Below are 21,813 nucleotides of genomic sequence, written 5' to 3' on the forward strand. Positions count from 1 at the left end.
AACCTTTGAAATACACACTCTCTCTCTCTCTCTCTCTCTCTCTCTCTCTCTCTCTGTCTTTCATGTTCAGTATATTTCTATTTGATTCATATTGCAAAGTGTGACATGAAGGACAATAAGTGCCTCCCACTCTCCCACCCCCCACCCTCACAATAAATAAATAAATAAATAAATAAAATAAACAAACATCCAAAGCCTTGTTGTTTCAATCTCAGGCTCCTTCCTGGTATTTATTACACAAAGTTTCACACAAAACCTAATGTCTGTGAAAGTCATGCAGCATCACAAGAGTGTGTGTGTGTGTGGCTTTTCAGTACAAGAACCAGCCCGTTTCAGATGAAAAGAAAGATGAGAGATTTTTGGTGAGCTCTGCGTTTCACCTTCAGCTTCCTGTTGTGGGGGAAGTGAGCGCCAGCGCACACGAACTGACGAAAGATCAGTTCTGCGATGGTGAAATGTCAGTGGAGGCAGGAAGAAGCCCTGGCAGCCTGATCTGAGACTATACGGCAAGAAATAAAAAGAAAATCAGGGGCAGAAAATAGTTGATTTGACTGGACAGTAGCTGGTCATCAGCAGAGATGAGGAGACAGCAGCTCATCTATCATCTCCTGCTCCTCATACTAAAACACACCGGTGGGTTTTACCTTCTCCTGACATCTTGTTATCATGCTGATGTGTCATATTTTCCACACTACACATATAAGTCTATTTATACATCTGAAAATCTCTAGGCGTACGTTCTTTATGGGCCTACAAGTTCTAGTCTTTATGTGTTTTATACTGCTTGAAATTGAATCTTATTCTTCATAGAGATTTGTAAAATACTTATTATATGTCATTGAATTGACAAGATTAATAATATCATCGGTCAGCTACTTTTTATCTGCAGAAGAGAGTTTACCCAAATTTTTAGTCTGACAAATATTTAGGATATAAATTCATAGTACACATCATAGTAATAATAATAACCCTCCTTTTTAGCATTACATAACTGTACTTCTGTCATCAGCAATTTCTTAGGCAGAGCTTAGGAAGCTCTTTTCATCTCTTCATCTGACTGATGACTTTCCATGTTGTTTTGCTGTTGTTAGAAGCTTCACCGAACTTGTTAGTGAAGTATTTCTGTTTTGCTATTCTCAGTAAAAGGGCAAATTTATTCCTGTAACTCTTATCATTCAAAGGAGAGGGGTTGTTAATAAGATTTCTGCATCATTTTTGTTTTAATTGGCAGACTTCAGAGGGCCAATCCATTAGCAGTTTATTATTTATTGACTAAGGGAAACCATTTGTGCAAAACAGTTCAGTTTAGCCAGAAATGACTGGTGTGCTAATTCTCTTGTTCTTCAGTTGTACTGTTCTTCACTGAAACTAACAGTTTCTATTTATAAAATCTAAAAAATTCCCCTAGGCCTCTCTCTTTTGGGTTTACAAATTCTGCTCCTTATTAGCTTTTGCAGTTTTCCACAGAAAAGAAAAATCATTTTCGAGGAGTCACTGGTCAAAAATCTCCATTTAGAAAGAGAGGTTTTATTTTGTGGCCTTTAAAAACAAGTTGAAAGGAGAAAATCTTAAATTATGTGTTTATTTGATGGATCAATAAATCCATCAAGAGAAATAACCTCTTTCCATATAACTAAGAAGTTGCCTAATAAACTCGAAATAACCGCCTCGCGGTTGTATGCCTCCTTCAATAAACTTTGTTTTATCATTGCAAGGACAGTCTTTATTTATTGAACATATATAATTAATGTGATTATTAGGTCAACTTAAAGGATTTTGGTGTCTGCAAAAGTAAGTGACAGCACTTCCACCGTTTTTGTAGAATGACCCAAGATCGTTTTCTCAGCTACAGTGGTAAGCAAAACATTATGATGTCACAGTGACGTTGACCTTTGAACTTTTGGATATAAAATGTCATCACTTCATCATTTGATCCTATTAGACATTTGTGCGAAATTTTGTCATAATTAGCGTATGAATTCTTGAGTTATGGCCAAAAACGTCTTTTGTGAGGTCACAGTGACCTTTGACCTTTGACCACCAAATTCTAATCAGTTCATCCTTGAGTCCAAGTGGACGTTTGTGCCAAATTTGCTTTGTAGCTTTTAAAATGTAAACAATATATAGGCCAGTGTGTAAATCACTCTAGTCTCAACAGAAAAACAATATATTCATGGGCAGAGTTCTACCATGACACTTATATACAAACTTTCTCCCCTTATTGTTTACAGGCAAGGCAGACAGTGAGATTTCAGTGTCTGTCCAGCAATCAGCCGGCAGTTTAACAGTCTCCTGTTGTCTAGCGGGGGAAGACAGCATCACCCAGGTCAACTGGGTGATGACCAGAGGAGCCAACAGCACCAAACTGGGCACCTACCATCCCCAGTTCGGAGTCCATATCGATCCACATTCCAACGGCAGTGTGGTCATCGAGGGTAGCGCCACGGAGCACAGTTCCCGGATCCACCTGAAGGGGGGCGACGTGGAGACGAGGGGCAGGGAAGTGTGCTGCATCTTCCACGTGTTTCCCTCTGGAGTGCTGGAGAAGTGCACTGTTGCCGAAACCACAGGTACCAGAACCCATTCATACCCATAGCTATAGATGCTCCTTGTCCATAGTTTAAGAACTTATGCTTGATACTATTCTTCGGTAACACTTTACAATAAGGGTACACTAAGTTAAGGGTTAGTTAATGCTTAATTAACAGTTAACTAATGTGTAATTTACTAATGGTGTTCATGTTAACTAAGGTATTAATTTATACATTATTCAATAGTTTATAAAGATGACTATTAAATAATGTATAAATTAATACCTTAGTTAACATAAACACCATTAGTAAATGATTACCAGACACATTATTTAACTGCTAATTAAGGGTTAGTTAATGCTTATTAAGCATTAACTAACCCTTAATTAATGAACCCTTATTGTAAAGTGTTACCTATTCTTCATCTGATCAAATAGTCCAGTCTGACAGAGTATTCTGGCATCCTGCAGAATGAAGTTAGACCTGTATATGGGGCCAATATTGGTCTTTTATTAAATATCGGATATTGTTCAGTAAGTGTTGCCCATCTCTGATATGATGGAGGTTCCCCTGACGACAGCCAGAGGGAAACCGTCTGGAAAATCAGACATGACATTTTATTTTAATATCCCACAGGTTTCCCTGCCTTAAAGCTACATTCCATTTAGTTTTAACATGGGGGTAATTTGGCACCACTGTGAAAACCAGAATATAAACTACTCCCCAGCTGAGACGGGTTTGTAGCGTTCGGATTTTTACTTCCCATTCATTTGAATGAGGCCACGAAAATAGCCTGAAAACGTACATTTAACACATTTGTGAACAGATTCAACAACAAAGCTGCTCACCCTAAAATAATTTAATAAGTATGGTTAAAACTACAATCTGTGATTTGTGTTCAATTTGTGCTCATGTGCACCAGGAATTACAAAATATATGCCTCAAAATGTAAACAGATTGTTTTTAGGATTACTAGTGGAGGTCTTTTAATGAAGTTTCAACTGGAGTGATTTAGTGATTTCAGTCCCGTTCTGTTTGTGGTTTTTACAGAGTGCATGGGAGTAATAGGTAATAGATAAATAGCAAATAACCTGTTTTGGTTTTCAGCGAACTCCCACACCCTCTGTGAATTCATGTAACTTTACCGTTTGTGATTCGTAAAAAAAAGAAAAAAAAAGAAAAGAAATGCAATTCCATCATTTGCGGATTGTAACTTTAAAGTTAGTTTAGGATTAGGATTTGGGTTAAGGGTTAAGAATAAATTAATTGATTAATCTTGATTTTGGATACCTTGGTGTATTGCACTCAATGTAGGTACTGGCCCAACATACTGGAATGATAAAGACACTTAATGTAGACTGTGGCTTTACAAAACAGACATTTATTTATGTGAAAAAGTTGCATGATTGATTATTAAAGTACTGGTGAGGGTAAAGTTCATGGTTTTGGGTTAGGGAATGAATGTAGAAGGTACTCATAAATAATATATTGCGTGTGCGTGTGTGTGTGTGTGCGTGTGTGTGTGTGCGTGTGTGTGTGTGACCTCAGCAGAGGCCCAGGAGGCAGGTGCCCGTACTGAAGAACAGGATGTGGGACAGGGAAGGAGGACTGTGGCCCAGTGGTGTTTACTGGTGGGAGGCTGCTTGGTCTGTCTCACCTCCATTATCATCTGTCTCTACTACTGCTGGAGGTGCTGCTGCAGGTTCTGCTGCTGGAGGTAATGCAGTATTGGGTAACACTTTCTATGACGCCCATGTCTATAATGCATTATAAACATACTTATAATGCGTTATAATCTGCTTATAGCACTGTATAATTATAGTTATAAGCACTCATAAATATTCATAATGCTTTATAACAATAATCATAACACATTATAAAGCATTTTTTAATGACTTATAAGGTCAAGTATCATAATACTTCATAATTGCTGGTCACTCATTGACATTTTTTTCGCAAGGATCATAGTGTATTATAATTCTCATAGTTGTAATACATTATAATCATTTTATAATGCATTATAATCACTGTTATAATGCATTATAATGTGATTATAAGTTACTCTAAGTGGTCATTGGGTGCTTTAAGTAAAGTAATGAAATTCCTGAGGTATAGGCAGATATAATACATTACAAGCTGGTTATAAGTCACTATAAGTGGTCATTGTTTGCTTTAAGTAAAGTGAAAGAAATTATAATGTATTACAACTATGACCCCCCGGAAGCCCCTTGAGGACCCCTGGTGGTCCCCGGACCCCACGTTGAGAACCACTGGGCTAGACTACCTACCCCTTTGAGTTTGCACTCACTTTATTTGTCATGTCGCCTCAAGAGTGCTGCGCTGGCAAAACATTTCGTCTTTGCAGCAGAGAGCTCTGTGGGGTTGTCTCCGCACCAGCATTTGCATGTCAAAGTTTCAATATCTATCTTTGCCCTGAAAGAGTTCTGTGTCTCTTAACCTGTAATATAGTCCATACAGTCTTAGTTCATGTGTTAGCTGGCTTGATTGAAAAATAAGAATATGGACACATGAAATGGAAGCATGTATCAATGCAGTCTTGAGAGCTGAATAATACAACTGGGAATGATTTGATCAAAGGGATAGTTTGGTTTTGGGGGGATTTAGATATTTTTCCTACTTAATCGGAGTGGTGGATGCCATTTTCATGTCTCTGCATGCAGTTTGAAGGCATGGGAACGGTTAGCTTAGCTCAATTGCTGGAAGTCTATGGGACCAAGTAGCAGCTCCTCTCAAAAGTAGGAAGTCACCTTCTGATTGCTGACGCATTTGAAGGTTAGTAATCAAACTATTAGCCACATTAAAAAAGTATTTGTATTTATTTATTTTGCACAATAAAACAAAGCAGCAAAAACACAACAACAAAAGAGAAGAAGCAAATTGTGCAGGCGAGATTTAGAAAACCCCTAGAGGCTTATAGAAGGAATCTCACCTCAATAGGCATTATAAGCAAATACAAAAGTCATGTAATCCAACAAAAATAATCAAATAAGCAACGATAAGATCAAAAAGCAAACATAAAGTAGGCAGGATAAAACAAGCAAAGACACAAAATAATAAAAAAATAATGTAATGAGGGTGTGGGCGCTTTGGCGTATACGTATATAATATATAATATATAAGTAAATCTCCTAATGCGGGATAAGTAAAAATAAAAAATAAAAAATAAAAAAAATAAATAAAAAAAAAAACTGCATACCCGCCTCTTCCCTGGGACTACACTACACCACTAACAGATGAGTAATATCAGATCATGAATGTTATTTCTCGCTGACATTTAAGTAGAATGCGTAGCCTAGCTTATCAGATCTAATCCTACTATTTTGATGAGAAGAAATGAATCATCATCAGTCTCTTGATTGCACAATAGGCTTTCACTGAAAATGTTTCATGCACAAAAGCAGTGTGAACTACAAATACATTTAAAAAAAAAAGAACAACCACCCAGATATGGCAAGGAAGATTGTGCTTGTGGTTGTACTTTCTGTGTCCTGATTCTGAGAAAACATAGCGTACGGGCCTTATAAAACCAAAGTGTTGACAAGCAGGGGACGCGGTTATCATCATATTTTGATCAGGCAAACAGTTGGCCAGTTTGTGCCTGTGGTGTAGTGCAGTGGTTCTCAACGTGGGGTCCGGGGACCACCAGGGGTCCTTGAGTAGGTCCGAGAGGGTCCCCAGCAAACGGATGAATTGTTAAACTTCAGCATTATTTCATTTACAAGAAGTTAACACAATAGAGAATGTAGAAGAATGATCAAATGGGGGTCTGTGGCCCTAATGTGGACTAAATCACTCAAGCCCACATGGTTTAGGTTTTAGGTTTTATTTATTCGCACCATGAAAGAAAAACAATAAAGACAATATAAAACAAAAAAAGAGGTTTGAAACCCAAGTGGGCTTATAATAACATGCAGGACCCCAGGCCTAGATGGTAGCTGAGCCCAGATGGTACCGACACAACGACTCAAATAGATATGGCTCTGAAACATACTGGCCTTTCTCGAAGTCTGACATGATTAGCCTATACTTATTTTTGATAGCAAAGACAGATGGCTATGCGGCTAGTGAGATAGCTCCTAAAAGTTTTGAGCTTGCACTCTTGTGAAAAGATATTGGAGGCAGAATGTAATCGTACATTGGTAACACTTTACAATAAGGGTACATTAATGCTTAATAAGCATTAACTAACCCTTAATTAACAGTTAACTAATATGTCTGGTAATCATTTACTAATGGTGTTCATGTTAACTAAGGTATTAATTTATACATTATTTAATAGTCATCTTTATAAACTATTAAATAATGTATAAATTAATACCTTAGTTAACATGAACACCATTAGTAAATTACACTTTAGTTAACTGTTAATTAAGGGTTAGTTAATGCTTAATAAGCATTAACTAACCCTTAATTAATGTACCCTTATTGTAATGTGTTACCCATACATTCAAAACAACTGGGACCCTCCCACTTCGAATTTCCTACTTTTCGACTATTTGGAAGTAGGAAGGATCTGGAAATTAGAAAGTTGATAAGAAGTTCATATAATCTCATTTCTTTATTATTAGTCGAAATTAACAACTTTATAAGTAACTTAGTTATAAGTTGTAAGTTACAGTGTATAGCTTTGTTAGAGCAGCCATCCAACTTTGGAGAAGTTTAAAGGTCTATTTCACTACTTTTGAGAGGAGCTGCTACTTGATCCCCTAGTCTTCCAGGAATTGAGCTAAGCTAACCATTCCCATACCTCCAGTTCACAAGTTTGTCTGACTCTGGATAAGTTGGAAATATAGAAAAATTCCCCCAAAACTGAACTATCCCTTTAACTTTAACTTCTTTGTATCTGTTTCCAGGAAGCGGGTGTATGAGGTGCAGACCTACCTGTCTGACTGTGGCACTGACTCTGAGGTAAGGATGTCCATCAGCACAAAACCATATCCATCTACATTCCCCTCTGGCACAGCACATCTAGAAGGTGTTTGAGATGTATGTTGTGTTACTGCATGGATCATGTCACTGTTGTTGGCTGGAAACCATGTGCTGTAAAGAGTATTCTTTTCAGGAATGAAAAATAGAATGCTTATTTTCTTATTGGCAGCAAGGGTCATGGGTCCTCAACACATACTAAATTTTAAGAACTGATACAAGTACCAAGAACTCCATTAAATATATCACCTGATACAAGTACTGATGACAGTGCTACTCAATTTACAGCCATTTACAGTATTGACCTTTTATAAGACAATTACGGGAACAATTGCAATTGTATTTATTTTTTTAATTTGGTTACATTATGCACTGACCACTGTATAACAACCCTCAGATAAAATATGATAATGACAAATAATGATAAGATAGAAAATAGACTACAGAACAAAGGCTAGAACAGTGGTTCTCAAAGTGGGCTCCAGGGGTACTTGAGGGGGTTCCATGGGGTCCCCAAAAAAATTATAAATAGTTTTATTTCATTGTAATTTAATTCAGTAGAAATTAATGAATAATAAGAGAATGTATATACTATCGGTGCACTTCCATTGTAGACAGTGCCGCCTGTAAAAGTGCATTAATACAGAACTTGATACAGAGTAATTCTGCACAGTGTTAATGTTGCGATATAGCTTAGCAGTATAGTCTAGAAAACATTAAAGTTTTTAACTTAAGAGTGAAAGTTTGCACCCATGATGTTAAGATGGACCAACACAATTTCTGTAGCTAATTAGAGTCACCCCTTTATTATCAACAGGCCATGCTTTTTTAGTAAAATTTGAATTTATAATGAATTCGAGTTTATGATAACACAAATCAAATTTTTTCCCACGCCGCGGCTGAGTGCATCACGAGGCAAATTCAGGTCAGTCAGTCAGTCAGTCAGTCAGTCAGTCAGGCAGTCAGTCAGTCAGTCAGTCAGTCATGTAACGCTTAGTGAGATGATGCACTTCGTCAGATGGCCTCTAGAGGGCGTATTTGACTGTGAGATGCAGTGTTTCCCATACAGAGGCACAATATCAAATCAAAAGTTGGTCAGTAAATATAAATGGATCTAACTCGATCTCTAATGCAGGAACTGTGCTTGTTTGCAATCGAAAGCTGGGATTTCAGACTTTCCGGCAGTACTTGAACATTGCATGTCAGTCATCCACAGGCAGACACATGCTCCGATGAAGAGTCTCTAGGTGCTCTACAAGTGCAACAGAGAGAGCGACCAGAGAGAAAACAGAGATACACGACCCATAAAAGGATAGAACAGTAAAAAAATTATTACACATTTACATTTAAATGTGCAAAAACTAAAAAAAAAAGAAAGCATACAATAGAAGAAGTCTTGGGCAATCTTAGAAAGCAGTGATGAAGATGGAGGCACATCAGTATGATAATGTAGTGGATTTATAAGTTACTTATATAATCACCAGGCGGGAGGGGGCCCAACATACGCTGCATGAATAAATCAATCAATACATCAATACCAATATTCATGTATACCACATATATCAATCCTCTTGTCAAATATTGTGTAAGGTGAACAATGGGCCAAACTCGACCACAATTCCCATACAGCAAATACTTTCGGTGCACCTCTATTTTATGGTTTCTGCTTACATTGCTTTTAGATCTATGGCAATGGAAAATAACACTGTTCACTGAGTCTTGCCACAGATCAGAGAAATTGTGACATCAGAGACCTGTTGGTTGAACACCGATATAGAAACCTAGCTCACCGCATTGCTGAGTATACTAGCAGCTGCTTTGAGAAAAAACAGGATTGCTGTATTAAATTTAAGGCAAAAATGCATTAGACTTCAATAAGCCCACCTTTAAAGGTCAGTGTGACCTTTAATTTTACTGCAGCTTGAGCATGCATCAGCCTGTCAGCAGTCCTAATGCTATAAGCCCAGCCCGATCAAGACCGAGGGACCAGACCACCAACCTGTTGCCCTTGCCCTTTGGTTTTGCTGAACTGATTCTTTAGGGTCCATTTCCACCCAGATGGTAGAGTAGGCGTTGCATTTCTTAAAGGAATAGTTCACCCGAAAATGAAAATTCTGTCATCATCTCCTCCCCCTCATGCCAAATGAATCACAGGTGAAATTTGTTAGTCCATATAACACACAGGGAGGCTGCAGCACAACTTGGTAGCAGCCTTCTCCAAAACAACTGAAGTCAATGGGGACCTGTTCTTTAGAGCTCCAAAACAAAAACAGCCAATCAATCACACTGTGAATAGAAAGACCTATACACCATTATTTGTTGCAAATCAATCAGCTGTAGTTCAGATTTGCACTAAATGATGGTGTAAATATACTGTAGGTCTTTTTGGAACTCTGAAGAACTGGTCCCCACTGACTTCAGTTGTTTTGGAGAAGGCTGCTATGGAGTTGTGCTGCAGCCTCCCTGTGTGTTATATGGACAAACTTCACCTGTCTCAACTAGGCATGGGCCGGTATGATATTTTGACGGTATGATAACCTTAGGCAAAAATACCACGGTTTCACAGTATCGCGGTATTGCGCACCTCTAAAATGTGTTATTGTAAAATCTCTGGGTAAAAAAAAAAATCACAAATAATTGCTTATCTTTTGTAAAATGGGGTGGACACATAATATTGATTGTTTCAATGTTGATGCGCTCTCTCTCTCTCTCTCTCTCTCTCTCTCTCACACACACACACACACACACACGCTCTCTCTCTCTGTATAACACACACACACACTCTCTCTCTCTCTCTGTCTCCACATAGCCACAGTTTGTGGCTCATTTTCCACCAGCAGGTTGGAGGAGTCTTTCATGGTCATTATGTTCATGTCTTCAGCGCAATACGTTTTGTTAAACGACCTGCTGGCTCTGTGGCATTTTGCTTTGAATTAATTCCGACAAAATTCAATGGTTTGCCCTGAGCAAGACGTTCGCTCAGTGAAGTAACGTTAGGGGGGGAAAAAAACTAGCTGATGTTAGCTAGCTAATTAGCCATGTTATCTGCCTCGGTAGCTAGCCTAGAGTATTTATTTCACTAATGTGAGCTAGCTAGCTAGGCACGGGAACTCCCTAGTCCCATGACCATGAACGACTCCTCGAACATGCCGGTGGAAAATGGTTTCTGTCCGATGCACGCTGAAGTTAATTTCAAGACAACGTTACCTTGAATTTGGCAAAGAGCGATGGGTGGCAGCATGTTGGGTGACCTTCCTCCTCTAAGCCGTGGCCGTCTGTGTTTTTTCGATAACCGAAATATTCCCATACAGCCGACTTAGTCTTTTTCGACGGGGGGAAAAGTTCGGGGATTCACCTCCCTCGGCCATTATACGTTACACACGGGTTGTAAACACAGCTGACTGCCTGCTGAGTGCTGAGGGGGGAGGGGCGTGTTCCTCTGCAGTCTGCACCCCACCTGGGGGATTCCCTGCACTTTCTCTCTTTGAGAATAGTCATTTTAACCGTGACTTTTTCAAACCGCGGTATACCTTGAAACCGGAAACCGTCCCATGCCTAGTTTCAACTGGCGTGAGGGTGAGTAGATGATGACAGAATTTTCATTTTTGGGTGAACTATTCCTTTAATGCTGTGTCTTGGAATCAACTTCAGTCTCACTTCATAGGTTTGAATTCCTCTGTTAAGGTAAATAGAGGTAACACAGAGACCCCCTCCCATACAGTGCAGTGATTCTCAACCTTTTTTATATCAAGGACCCCAAATGTAGTACATATTAGAGCAACGGACCCCCATTTGATGAGATTTTGTCTCTCGGACTCAAATCTGAGAATATTTTTATTGTCAGATATGATTTTGTCCAGAATTCCATGACTATCTATACTGTAGGTAGAGAGATAACAGAGAAACTATGATCAAAACAGTCATTATTCTACATTCTCTAATTGTGTTCAATTCTTGTAAATGAAATAATGGTGAAGTTTAACAATTCATCAATTTGCTGGGGACCCCCTGGAACCCCCCCAGGATCCCTGGTGGTCCCCGGACCCCACGTTGAGAACCACTGATCTAGTGTGAACAGATTTTGTGTCATCATGAAGCAAACGTGTTAACACATCAACCATATCTTGGTGAAAGACAACAGAAATAACGGACTGAGCGATCAGATTCACATCCTGTCTCATTGGAAAAGACAAATTGTAGATGTTGTAGATATTCAAAATCACGCATGGAAATAGAATCTATTTTCCCCCTTTGGTAGACAGCTTATTGTCCTTCTCTTAGACCCCAAAATCCATTGGCTTTTCTAGTGTTAAAATACAGATGTGCACAATTGGATTGCAAGTCAGTGCTGTTGTCAAGCCTCGTGTTATCAAATGAAACACAGTGAAAAAACACTTTACATAGCACACTTATTGAAATAGGGCCCCTTGTCCAAATGCATGCATCTGATTTGTCAACACTGATTTTTTTTTACAATGATTTTTTTTTTTTGACACATAAGCTCTTTCATCAAGTTATTTTGCAACAAGATAGAATAACAGCTTTTGAGACAATGCAAAGCGTGTCCTGTCCTTTAAACATACAGTACACAGTGGTGGTGAATCTGATACCAGTCTTTTCAAGTTTGTTTTTATTTCCTTTAATGCCATTTACCATTTATGTGTGTTGGCTGAATGGCCTCGTCTCACCGGGCTGCTCTGTCAGTCAGCCTCTCAGCAGCGTGGTTTCCTGTAGCTGAGCTGTGGTTTACAGGCTTTAGCCCTCTGCATTTTCTCACACTGACATGGTGGGAAAACAATTACAGGTACAGGTTTTGACACCAATCTAAGGTTTTCAGCTCTGATGGTCACACATTGTACACACATTTTAGAGAGAGAGAGAGTGAGTGCTTTTCACATATACGGGAGTTGCACTTTTTATGATGAAAATTGAATAATATGGTGCATTATGTAATCATCAAAATGGATGTCTTCATTCATAAAAATCGTCATAACATTATAACAACAATGTTTATTTTATGCATTCTAGCATGAATCATACTGACTCAAAATTCATTTTAAAAAGATACTGTTAGTTCAGTAGATTAGTATCTTTCATTGGTCAAAACTACATTAAGTGTCACTGTATTCCTTAGCTTAATAATAGAAACTGTACTTGAGGGTTCATAGAGACATAGAAACTGCACGACACTGAGTGTTATACTGACACAAACATCTAAGTACAGGTACACACAAATGTCAGGAGACACACACACACACACACACACACACACACACACCGCAATATGTAAAAAGTTTTTACAAAATGCGGGGAAATTTATTACATATTGCGTTCAAGGTGTGTATTACAAAATCCGTCAGATTATTACAAAATGCAGGTGTTATAATGAAGTGAAAATTTATTACATTTTGTCGAGTTATTACATTATAGTTATTACGCGCTGTTACAGGCCCTTTTAATTGCTTGTAATATCACTAAGCAAGGACAGGCAGAAATGGCCGATAAGATCTACATTCAACATGAGTCTCAGCTTGTCTCAGCAGCTTTTACTTTTTAGCTGAACTGAAATCTTACACAGGATTTGTATTGTGGTTTGGCATTTACTGTAAGCTATCACCACACTTTCTCTCACATAGTTAAAGGCAAAGACAGCAGGAATCGGCTATGACTTACAACAACCTATACAGAAATGTAAAGATCAATAGTGGTGCTGTGGCTCACTGGTGTGTTTTATTTTATTTTTTATTTATTTTATTTTGAATTTTATTTGATAGGGACGATCCCTAGTTGGGCTTTTACATGTGTACATTGTAATTAAAATATACAGCTTTCAGTATCATAAAACCACAGTACACTACAGATATGGAAATACAATAAAATACACATACCACAATACACATACCACAATACACCAATACACATACACCATACACCAATAGTAATAGCAGTAGTTCTGTTTTGGGCTGAGCAGCGGTGGGCTTGTGAATTTATTCCAAATAAAGCAAATGAAGGTGTGAGAAGGGATGAAATCCTTTGTATTGGCACACTTTTTTGGAAACATTCCCCTTGTTGTTGATTTTAGGGAAATATGTAAAATTAGAAAAAAAATCCACCCTTATAGCAGGCGATCACACAGAGAACTGTTGCTATAGGTGCGGCCACTTCAAAAATGCCTACAGACCACGTTGGGCAAAACGGCTCGGAGCACCCGGGGAGTGGGGCTGGCGGCCGAATGTGATAAATAAAAAGAAAAACGCTCTCCCCTTTTCTCTCGCCTTCTCTTTCTCTCTCAAACACACTCAGCAGCCTATACCAAACATGAGCTATGAATTCCTCATTTCCTCACACACCAGGCAGCAGCACGGTGTGGCGGTTAGTGGTGTCGCTTCACAGCAAGAAGAGTTTGAGTCTGTGCCCCGGTCCTTTCTGCGTGGAGTTTGCATGTTCTGGACTTTGAGTTATATAGTTCATCGTATTCAAAGACAGCATGAGCTTTTCATCCATTGTTCTACTGTTCCTACCACATCAAACGTCATCAAAACAGGAAGGAAATGGTAAACTAGTACATCGCACCTTTTGCTTGATGTGACTGGCTGCCTGGCCCAAGTTACCCAAAACGTTAAAAATACTGTAACTTTTATGTATGCCTGTAACAACGCATTATGTAATAACACGACAAAATGTAATACATTTTCACTTCATTAAGTAATAACACCCGCATTTTGTAATAATCTGCCGCATTTTGTAATACATAGCTTGAACGCAATATGTAATAAATTTCCCCACATTTTGTAAAAAATTATTACATATTGTGGTGTGTGTGTGTGTGTGTGTGTGTGTGTGTGTGTGTCTCCTGACATTTGTGTGTACCTGTACTTAGATGTTTGTGTCAATATAACACTCAGTGTCGTGCAGTTTCTATGTCTCTATGAACGCTCAAGTACAGTTTCTATTAAGCTAAGGAATACAGTGACACTTAATGTAGTTTTGACCAATGAAATATACTAATCTACTGAACTAACAGTATCTTTTTAAAATTAATTTTGAGTCAGTATGATTCATGCTAGAAAGCATAAAATAAACATTGTTGTTATAATGTTATAACAATTTTTATGAATGAAGACATCCATTTTGGTTGGTTATTACATAATGCACCATATTATTACATTTTCATCAAAAAAAAAGTGCAACTCCCGTATTTTGTAATAACCACCGCAATATGTAATAATTTATTACAAAATGCGGGGAAATTTATTACATATTGCGTTCAGGCTGTGTATTACAAAATGCAGCAGATTATTACAAAATGTGGGTGTTATTAGGCCACATAATGAAGTGAAAATGTATTACATTTTGTCGAGTTATTACATAATGCGGTGTTATTACATAATGCGTTGTTATTACATAATGCGGTGTTACAAGGCCCAAGTTACCCAAAACGTAAAAAATATTGTAACTTTTATGCATGCCTGAAAACCACCAGAAAAACGGAAAGTGAGGAGCGCACACCAGGCGCACCATACCATAGGAAAACAATGGTTTTGCAGTTGTTGCATTTATAGTGACACGTCTTTGTGTGATCATCCCCTTACACTGTTAAAAACAGCTTTTGGGGATGGGTATAGGTACAAGGGTGTTTATGTGAGCAAACTGTCTAATGTTAATTGATCGTTACTTGTGTTTAAGTGTTGAATAACAGCTGTAAAACTTAACAAAAATATTTGAATAACAAAAACAGCTATTGGCAATGTACTAGGGCTGGGCGATATGGTTGAAATCAATATCATGATAATCATATGGATTTTTCTCGATATCAATATATATCACAATATGGCTCACATATGCAAAATCACATTAAATAATCAAATGAATGTTCATCTTATTGAACCAAATGGTGATGTTAGGTGTGGTGTCAAACAAAACTGAAATTTTCAAATAATATTCCTACCATACATCGCCCAGCCCTGCAATGTAACATGCATTTCTGTTTCCATTTTCTTTTTTGATGGTGCGTTTTTCTCATTCCTGTGGATAATTGGCCAAACATAGACAACATGTTGAGATACTTCCAGCAGGTACAATTGAGTTTGACCGCAGAACAAAATGTTTCAGCTATCTAAAACATCAACAGTAAATGTCAGGTGTCAGGAACAAAGAGCAAGGGCATTTTCCTGGAGCCACCATTTTGCATCGACGTTCAACAATCATACAAGGAGAAATCCATCGTACAAGAGGCGGCGATACCAAGTTCACCACCGACAGTAGACCAGAATGCAATGCAGCCACAAGACATGTTGCGTTTTGACTAAGGGACTAAAGTTATTCTGGGAAATGTAGGAAATCACTAACTGAATGAGAAGTAGATGAGGCAGGTTGAAGGGTGCCATGCCATTGTTCCGACGGCCCGTTATTCCGAAACCCCAATAGTCCGAAAACTCTAACCCTAAACCCTAACCCTCCATCCACAACTGTGGCTTCTGACAGCCTTGACCGTAAGCTTGCTCTAACCCTAACCTCAGTGACCCCATGCCTCAACCCAGCCACCTCCGGGATAACGGGCTGTTGGACAAATGGGCTTTCGGTCCAATGGGTGGACATTTTTTGGACTATTGGGGTTTCGGGATAGTGGGCCGTCAGAACAATGGGCAGTCCCTGGTTGAAGGAAAGTGAGTATACCAAAAAAGTAGGCTAAATTACTTACAACTTACAGCTGAAGGTGGATTTTTCCTTTAAGGGCTGTTGTTACACATACTGTATATCAAGCTAATATCACAGATGTCACTTCCCTCTGTCCCTTCAGGAAAGCACAAATACCCCTTCTCAGAATCAACACCCCCCTGCTGTCCATCTACCCCAGCCTCAGCCTCAGCCTCAGCCTCAGCAGATGGGCTTTGACCCCTCCAGGCTGTATGCTAAGATCAAGCTGGACCTACTCTATGGCAGGATATGGAAGGCCTACCAAGGCACCGCCAGGGCCAGGGCTCCTGCAACGCTGCAACAGGAAATCCCACCGAAGGTACTGTTTCAATGAAGCCGTTTGTGTGTGTGTGTTGGTTTGTCTGTCGAATGAACTTGAACTTTTCACCCTCTAATGAAGCTCATGTGTGAGCTCAATCAGGACTACCTAATACTGCCCATATCTCAGTAGTTCCATTCATGCTGTCTCATTTTCCGTGTCCGAATGTGTCCGAATCCGAGGATAATCTCCCCTTAGAGGGATCAAATTTGCAAGTAGAGGCTACAGTGGAAGCAGTCTCTACTGGCAGGAGTGCCCATATCGTGGACCGTTTGGCTGATGAAATATAGTCCGATGCAGCTCAGATCCCAACTCAGATCTCAGATCAGCCCTCCCTGCAGAATTCCCTGGCTTTAGTCGTTCCAACTCCTGCGCTCAGTAGGCCTTCCATTCCCCTGGCTGCTAACATTTAATCTGACGCGCCAGATGGTTTGTTACACAGAACCATCTGGGAAGTCGTCCTTGGAAACTGTTTGGAAAAGGGCAGGCACTTTCAAAAAATACTTGGCAGGTGATTGGATGAACCATCTGTCTATCACTGTCTATCACGGGCTAACTTCAACCAATCAGATCAACGAACCATATGACGTAGTAGGACAGCGCCGAAGAGGAAAGACAACAACAAACTATGTAGTTAGCATGTCGGTAGATGATTCTTGCCGTCTTTGTAAGGAAAAGGGCACTCTTACTAACCTTGCGAGGCAGCTGGATTCGCGAGATCACGATCACGCGAGAATCCATCTTGCCAGGCTTCAAGTTATGCATTTGTGGCCGAACCACAGTGGTTCGGACCAATCAGTGCCGTTCTTTGCTCTTCTTTCAATGAAGAAATACTCTCCAGTTCAGAAATAACTAATGTTATAGCAGCATCTATGCTAGCCTCTTTAGGAGCCGCCATTGTTGAGAATGAACAGTCATTTCTCGCTGTCGCCACACCTAAGCCACGCCCCCAGCTGCCCTCATAGGACGCTGATTGGTCCGAACCACTGTGGTTCGGCCACAAACGCATAACTTGAAGCCTGGCAAGATGGATTCTCGTGTGATCGTGATCTCGCGAATCCAGCTGCCTCGCAAGGTAAGCTAACATTCTCCCCCAGATTGAAATCTCAAATTCTCCAGGTAAGGGATCTTAATATAGTTACGTAGTATTATTCTGCCATCCCTGGAGTGTAGTAAGAAGATTACAAGTTCCCAAGACATCGCTGCTGTGCTCAAATCGCCAGTCTCCATTTGGCCAGAAACTTGTCTATAGTGAGTTCATAGTTGCTTTCGGTGTTTAACGCAACGTCATGTTCTCTGTTTATCCTGAATGCTGTCAAGAAATTAATAGCTGCCTAGCACTCATCGGCATGACATTACACCAGTACCAAAAAGCATTCTCAAGCAACACAGAAGACTACCCGAAGGTTTTCCCTTCCATTCCAGTATAACTACCCCTCAAACCCAATCCCAAAACTGATCTCAATAGAATTCAGATGCATTCGCTAAACAACATCTGCAATAATTTTAATGAAGGCATGTGTACTTCCCGCGGATTAGGAATCCATGCACATGGATTAGTAATTTGTACATTATAGGTTGGGGCATTGAACTTTGGGCAACTTATTTGGAGCCTTAATCTTTTCAGCACACTGCAGTGGCCATAGAGTTGCATATGACATTTATAGATGTAACATGTCTTAATTAACATGCTTTTTCTACAAGCATGATTTGTAGCGAGTAAATAGATTTCACACTGACACCAAATCATACAGTAATTTGCCAATAAGGAGAATGCGCATCGGATCATAAATTAGACCTACTCATGTAATCAATCAATGGGGCAATTATGGTTCACAATATATAGGCCTAGGTGCCTAATGACTATTATAGCTCACTATATGTACGCCAAGTGGTGTGTAATGGTTATTATGGCTCAATTTATGTATGCCAAGCTAGGGCTGGGCGATATGGTTGAAATCAATATCACGATAATCATAAGGATTTTTCTCGATATCAGTATACAGTATATCATGATATGGTTCATGTATGCAAAATCACGTTAAATAATCAAATTAATGTTCATCTCATTGAACCGAATGGTGATGTTAGGTGTGATGTCAAACAAAACAGAAATATTCAAATAATATTCCTACCATATCTCATTTTATCAGAGTTTTTAAGTAAAATTTGCTTGTCATCATCAATTCAGACAGCAGAAATGTGTGTCACGATATTCAAATATCTTCATATCATCACGATATGATTCCACTGAAAGACGATAAACGATAATATTGAATTATCGCCCAGCCCTATGCCAAGCGGTACAATGTACATAATACAAATCTGTGCGTGCGGTTTACTAATTCATGGGCATGGTTTACCAATCAATGGACACGGTTTACCAATCCACTGGCATGGTTTACTAATCCGTGGGCAGTGATGGGCGGTATGTGATTACTTTTTTCAGTAACGAGTAGTGCAAGGAGTCCTAGCTTAAGAGTGATTTAGGACAGTTCTCAGAGCAACTCTGAACAAGGAATGGACAAGAAGGAGATGTGGTTGACCCTGTTGCTAGGTATGACTCTCGGTTTTGATTTTTTTTGTACATTTTCCAGTACCACAAAAAGATTTCAAATTGCATTTATTCAGATTTTTTTTATTTATTTAAGATATATCCAGAGTCTTCTATTCCATCACATTTGAATGACAATTCTACAAATCTGATAACTTTGATAAACATAAAATGTGAGTTACAAAAGTATTCCTTGTTCCCCCTTGTTTCAAAAGGGACTACTTCAGAGGAAAACATTTTTTCATTTTCTCAAAAAATTTTTTAACATATGTCCAGATTTCGTCTTGGAGCATTCAACACGTATATATTAAACACACACATATTCAACTCACACATATTCAACACAATGTTTGAGTATTCTGCGGTAGTATCCATCCTGCACCACTCTGAAGTCAATGGAAAGGACCTGGTGTCAGCTGTATTAACAAATGTGCAACATTTGACCAAAATATTGCTCCACATCCATCATATCAGCCTCAAGAAATTATATGAAATTATAAGAAATTATAGGTAAAAAAATGTTGAGATTTGGAGATTTTTTTTGCACTTTTGTATTTATGGATAAAAATGCTTCATGAAGCACCTTTAAAATAATATACTTGGAATCTTTCATGATTTTTACAGGAATATCAAAACAGAAAACGTTTTTCTCTGATAAACATCATTATCCTTGTCATCCTGACCAGGTGTACTCTCTCCTTGGTCCTACCCAGGTGAGGGAGGTGCCTGCAGAGTCCGGCCCAGAGACACCCCAGCCTGATCCTGCCACACAGTTTGTCCATGATTCTGACCTCCCACAACACCTTTCCAACCACGTTCAGTCCTCCCCTAACCCTGATCACAACCCTGAGCCCAACCCAGCTCTATCGCAGCCGGAGTCCCTGAACCACCCATCTGTCTGAACCTGTTGTGACCCTCCCTGACTCCAAATCAGAGTCGGACCAAGCAGAGAAAACGTAAAGGCAGCAATACCACAGCTTGAGTCCCCTCCTTTTAGACCTCTACTGAACTGACATTCAGCCCCCAAAGCTTGACAACAAACAACATTTTTTTCTGTACCTGTAAATAATGCAAAATATATATTTTGTTGTACATTATTATAACCCAGCAAACATTTAGACATTGAATAGATGTTATGACACCTACACCAACATTGAAAATCTGTGTAAATATAACGACAAAATGAAAGCTGAGACAACATCCATAGTTTTGTGATATCAGGACATAAGTACCTTCTTGATATCAGTTCAAGAGTTTTCCAAAGCTGTTTTAATGTGAATTTTTTACTGTGCCATTGTGTTATATTGTGAAAATGTTGTGCCCATTTGGGTTGACATCAAACTTGGCCACCCCCTGCACCATCAAATGTTTGCTGGGAAGACATAATATATTGATCCCTGTGGGGAAATATAAATAGAAACATAGTAAAATGAGGGTTATGATATGTAAATATACACAACTGACAATTTCACTAGAACATGCTAAGTCGAAATGTATGAAAAAAATGTATGTAAAAATATGAGAGTATATGAAAACTGTGGTATATTTTACAGGACACCTTTGCTTTAAGGTACTATGTGTATCATTTTACCATCAATAAATCATTAACACATTCATTTGGAGATGTTAGTATAATTACTGTTAACAGGAGTCATTCCTATGTTCCCCGGGTCCTATGTTCCCAGGATCCTATGTTCCTCAGATATATATGGCACATAATGGGAACATGACAAAGGGTCCTATGTTCCCCAGTTCTAGGGTTAGGGTTTAGGGTTATGGGTAGAGACCTTCAAAATCAAATAAAATGATAACCATTGGTTTTGTTGTGTTTATGTAGCTGTTTTGAAGGCTTGTTCCAATAAAAAAACTGGATAATATTTATGAAATATTTTTACTTTAAACTGGTCAAATTTGACCAGACCACAATAGGAGGGTTAATGTGTGTTAACAGAACATAGGACCCTGGGAACATAGGATCTTGGGAACATAGGACCTTGGGAACATAGGACCCTGGGAACATAGGACCTTGGGAACATAGGACCCTGGGAACATAGGACCCTGGGAACATAGGACCCTGGGAACAGAGATACGCTCCCCTGTTAACACTAGCCTCTACTGGCCTCCACACTGCATTTTACATTGTGTGCCACCCAGCCCCCATGGGTTGGGTCGAAGCTTTGCTACCAATTTGACATGGTGGCCAACATTGGATAAGGTTAGGGTTTATTCTAATGGCAGAGCCACATTAACAAGCAATGACTCTGCATGGCATGTTGCTGTCGCCCTGTCTATGCGGCTGCCTGTTTTTTCTCTTCCACCATGATTCAGTGACAATCTAGTTATTTCCTTCCTGGCTGTATATATCCTACTTCTGCCTTGTTTCTCCAAATGTCATTGGTTGTCATGCTGTGACTATCGCATTCATTTGCATTTTATTGACTCGAGCTCAACTTTTTCACCGCCTCGCGAGCTCAGTTTGCATTTCAAGCTTTCCCAACATTCAGCACACAGTGATCAATCGCTTCTCATAGAAAATAAATGGAGGCAAATCAGCCACTTAGTGAATTGCTTGCAGATGTGACTTTGCCATAAAAAAAGCATTTTGTCCATAGATGGCCATTAGAAAAGGCAGTCCTCTGCGATATCAGACCTTATAACCAGTCCTGAAACTAATGTGTGCTGTGTGGAGATTACATGATATAAACCAATATCCACACACGCGGGCCAGCTGTGTTGCAGTTTTCACCTCTTTTCTAAATCAAATT

The 21,813-nt window shown here is 39.2% G+C and overlaps 1 protein-coding gene across 2 annotated transcripts; it reads left to right on the forward strand.

The window, feature by feature from the left end:
* The first annotated feature begins 456 nt into the window (after positions 1 to 456).
* On the forward strand, positions 457 to 20,655 carry LOC139642432 (uncharacterized). 2 transcript variants are annotated; one of them, XM_071517252.1, is made up of 6 exons: positions 457 to 633; positions 2,232 to 2,570; positions 4,080 to 4,248; positions 7,406 to 7,460; positions 16,279 to 16,494; positions 19,735 to 20,655. In XM_071517252.1, exons 1-6 carry the CDS (start codon positions 579 to 581, stop codon positions 19,948 to 19,950), a joined length of 1,050 nt encoding a protein of 349 aa, XP_071373353.1. In that variant the 5' UTR covers positions 457 to 578; the 3' UTR covers positions 19,951 to 20,655. The 2 variants fall into 2 exon arrangements, with proteins under 2 accessions (XP_071373353.1, XP_071373354.1); XM_071517253.1 differs by having other exon boundaries at positions 19,762 to 20,655.
* The last annotated feature ends 1,158 nt before the right edge of the window (positions 20,656 to 21,813 follow it).

The sequence above is a fragment of the Centroberyx affinis genome, unplaced genomic scaffold (assembly GCF_046629955.1).
Source record: "Centroberyx affinis isolate AG114_WGS23_722 - 3 ecotype Tasmania unplaced genomic scaffold, CSIRO-AGI_Caff_v1 ptg000481l_1, whole genome shotgun sequence".
Classification (NCBI taxonomy): domain Eukaryota; kingdom Metazoa; phylum Chordata; class Actinopteri; order Beryciformes; family Berycidae; genus Centroberyx; species Centroberyx affinis.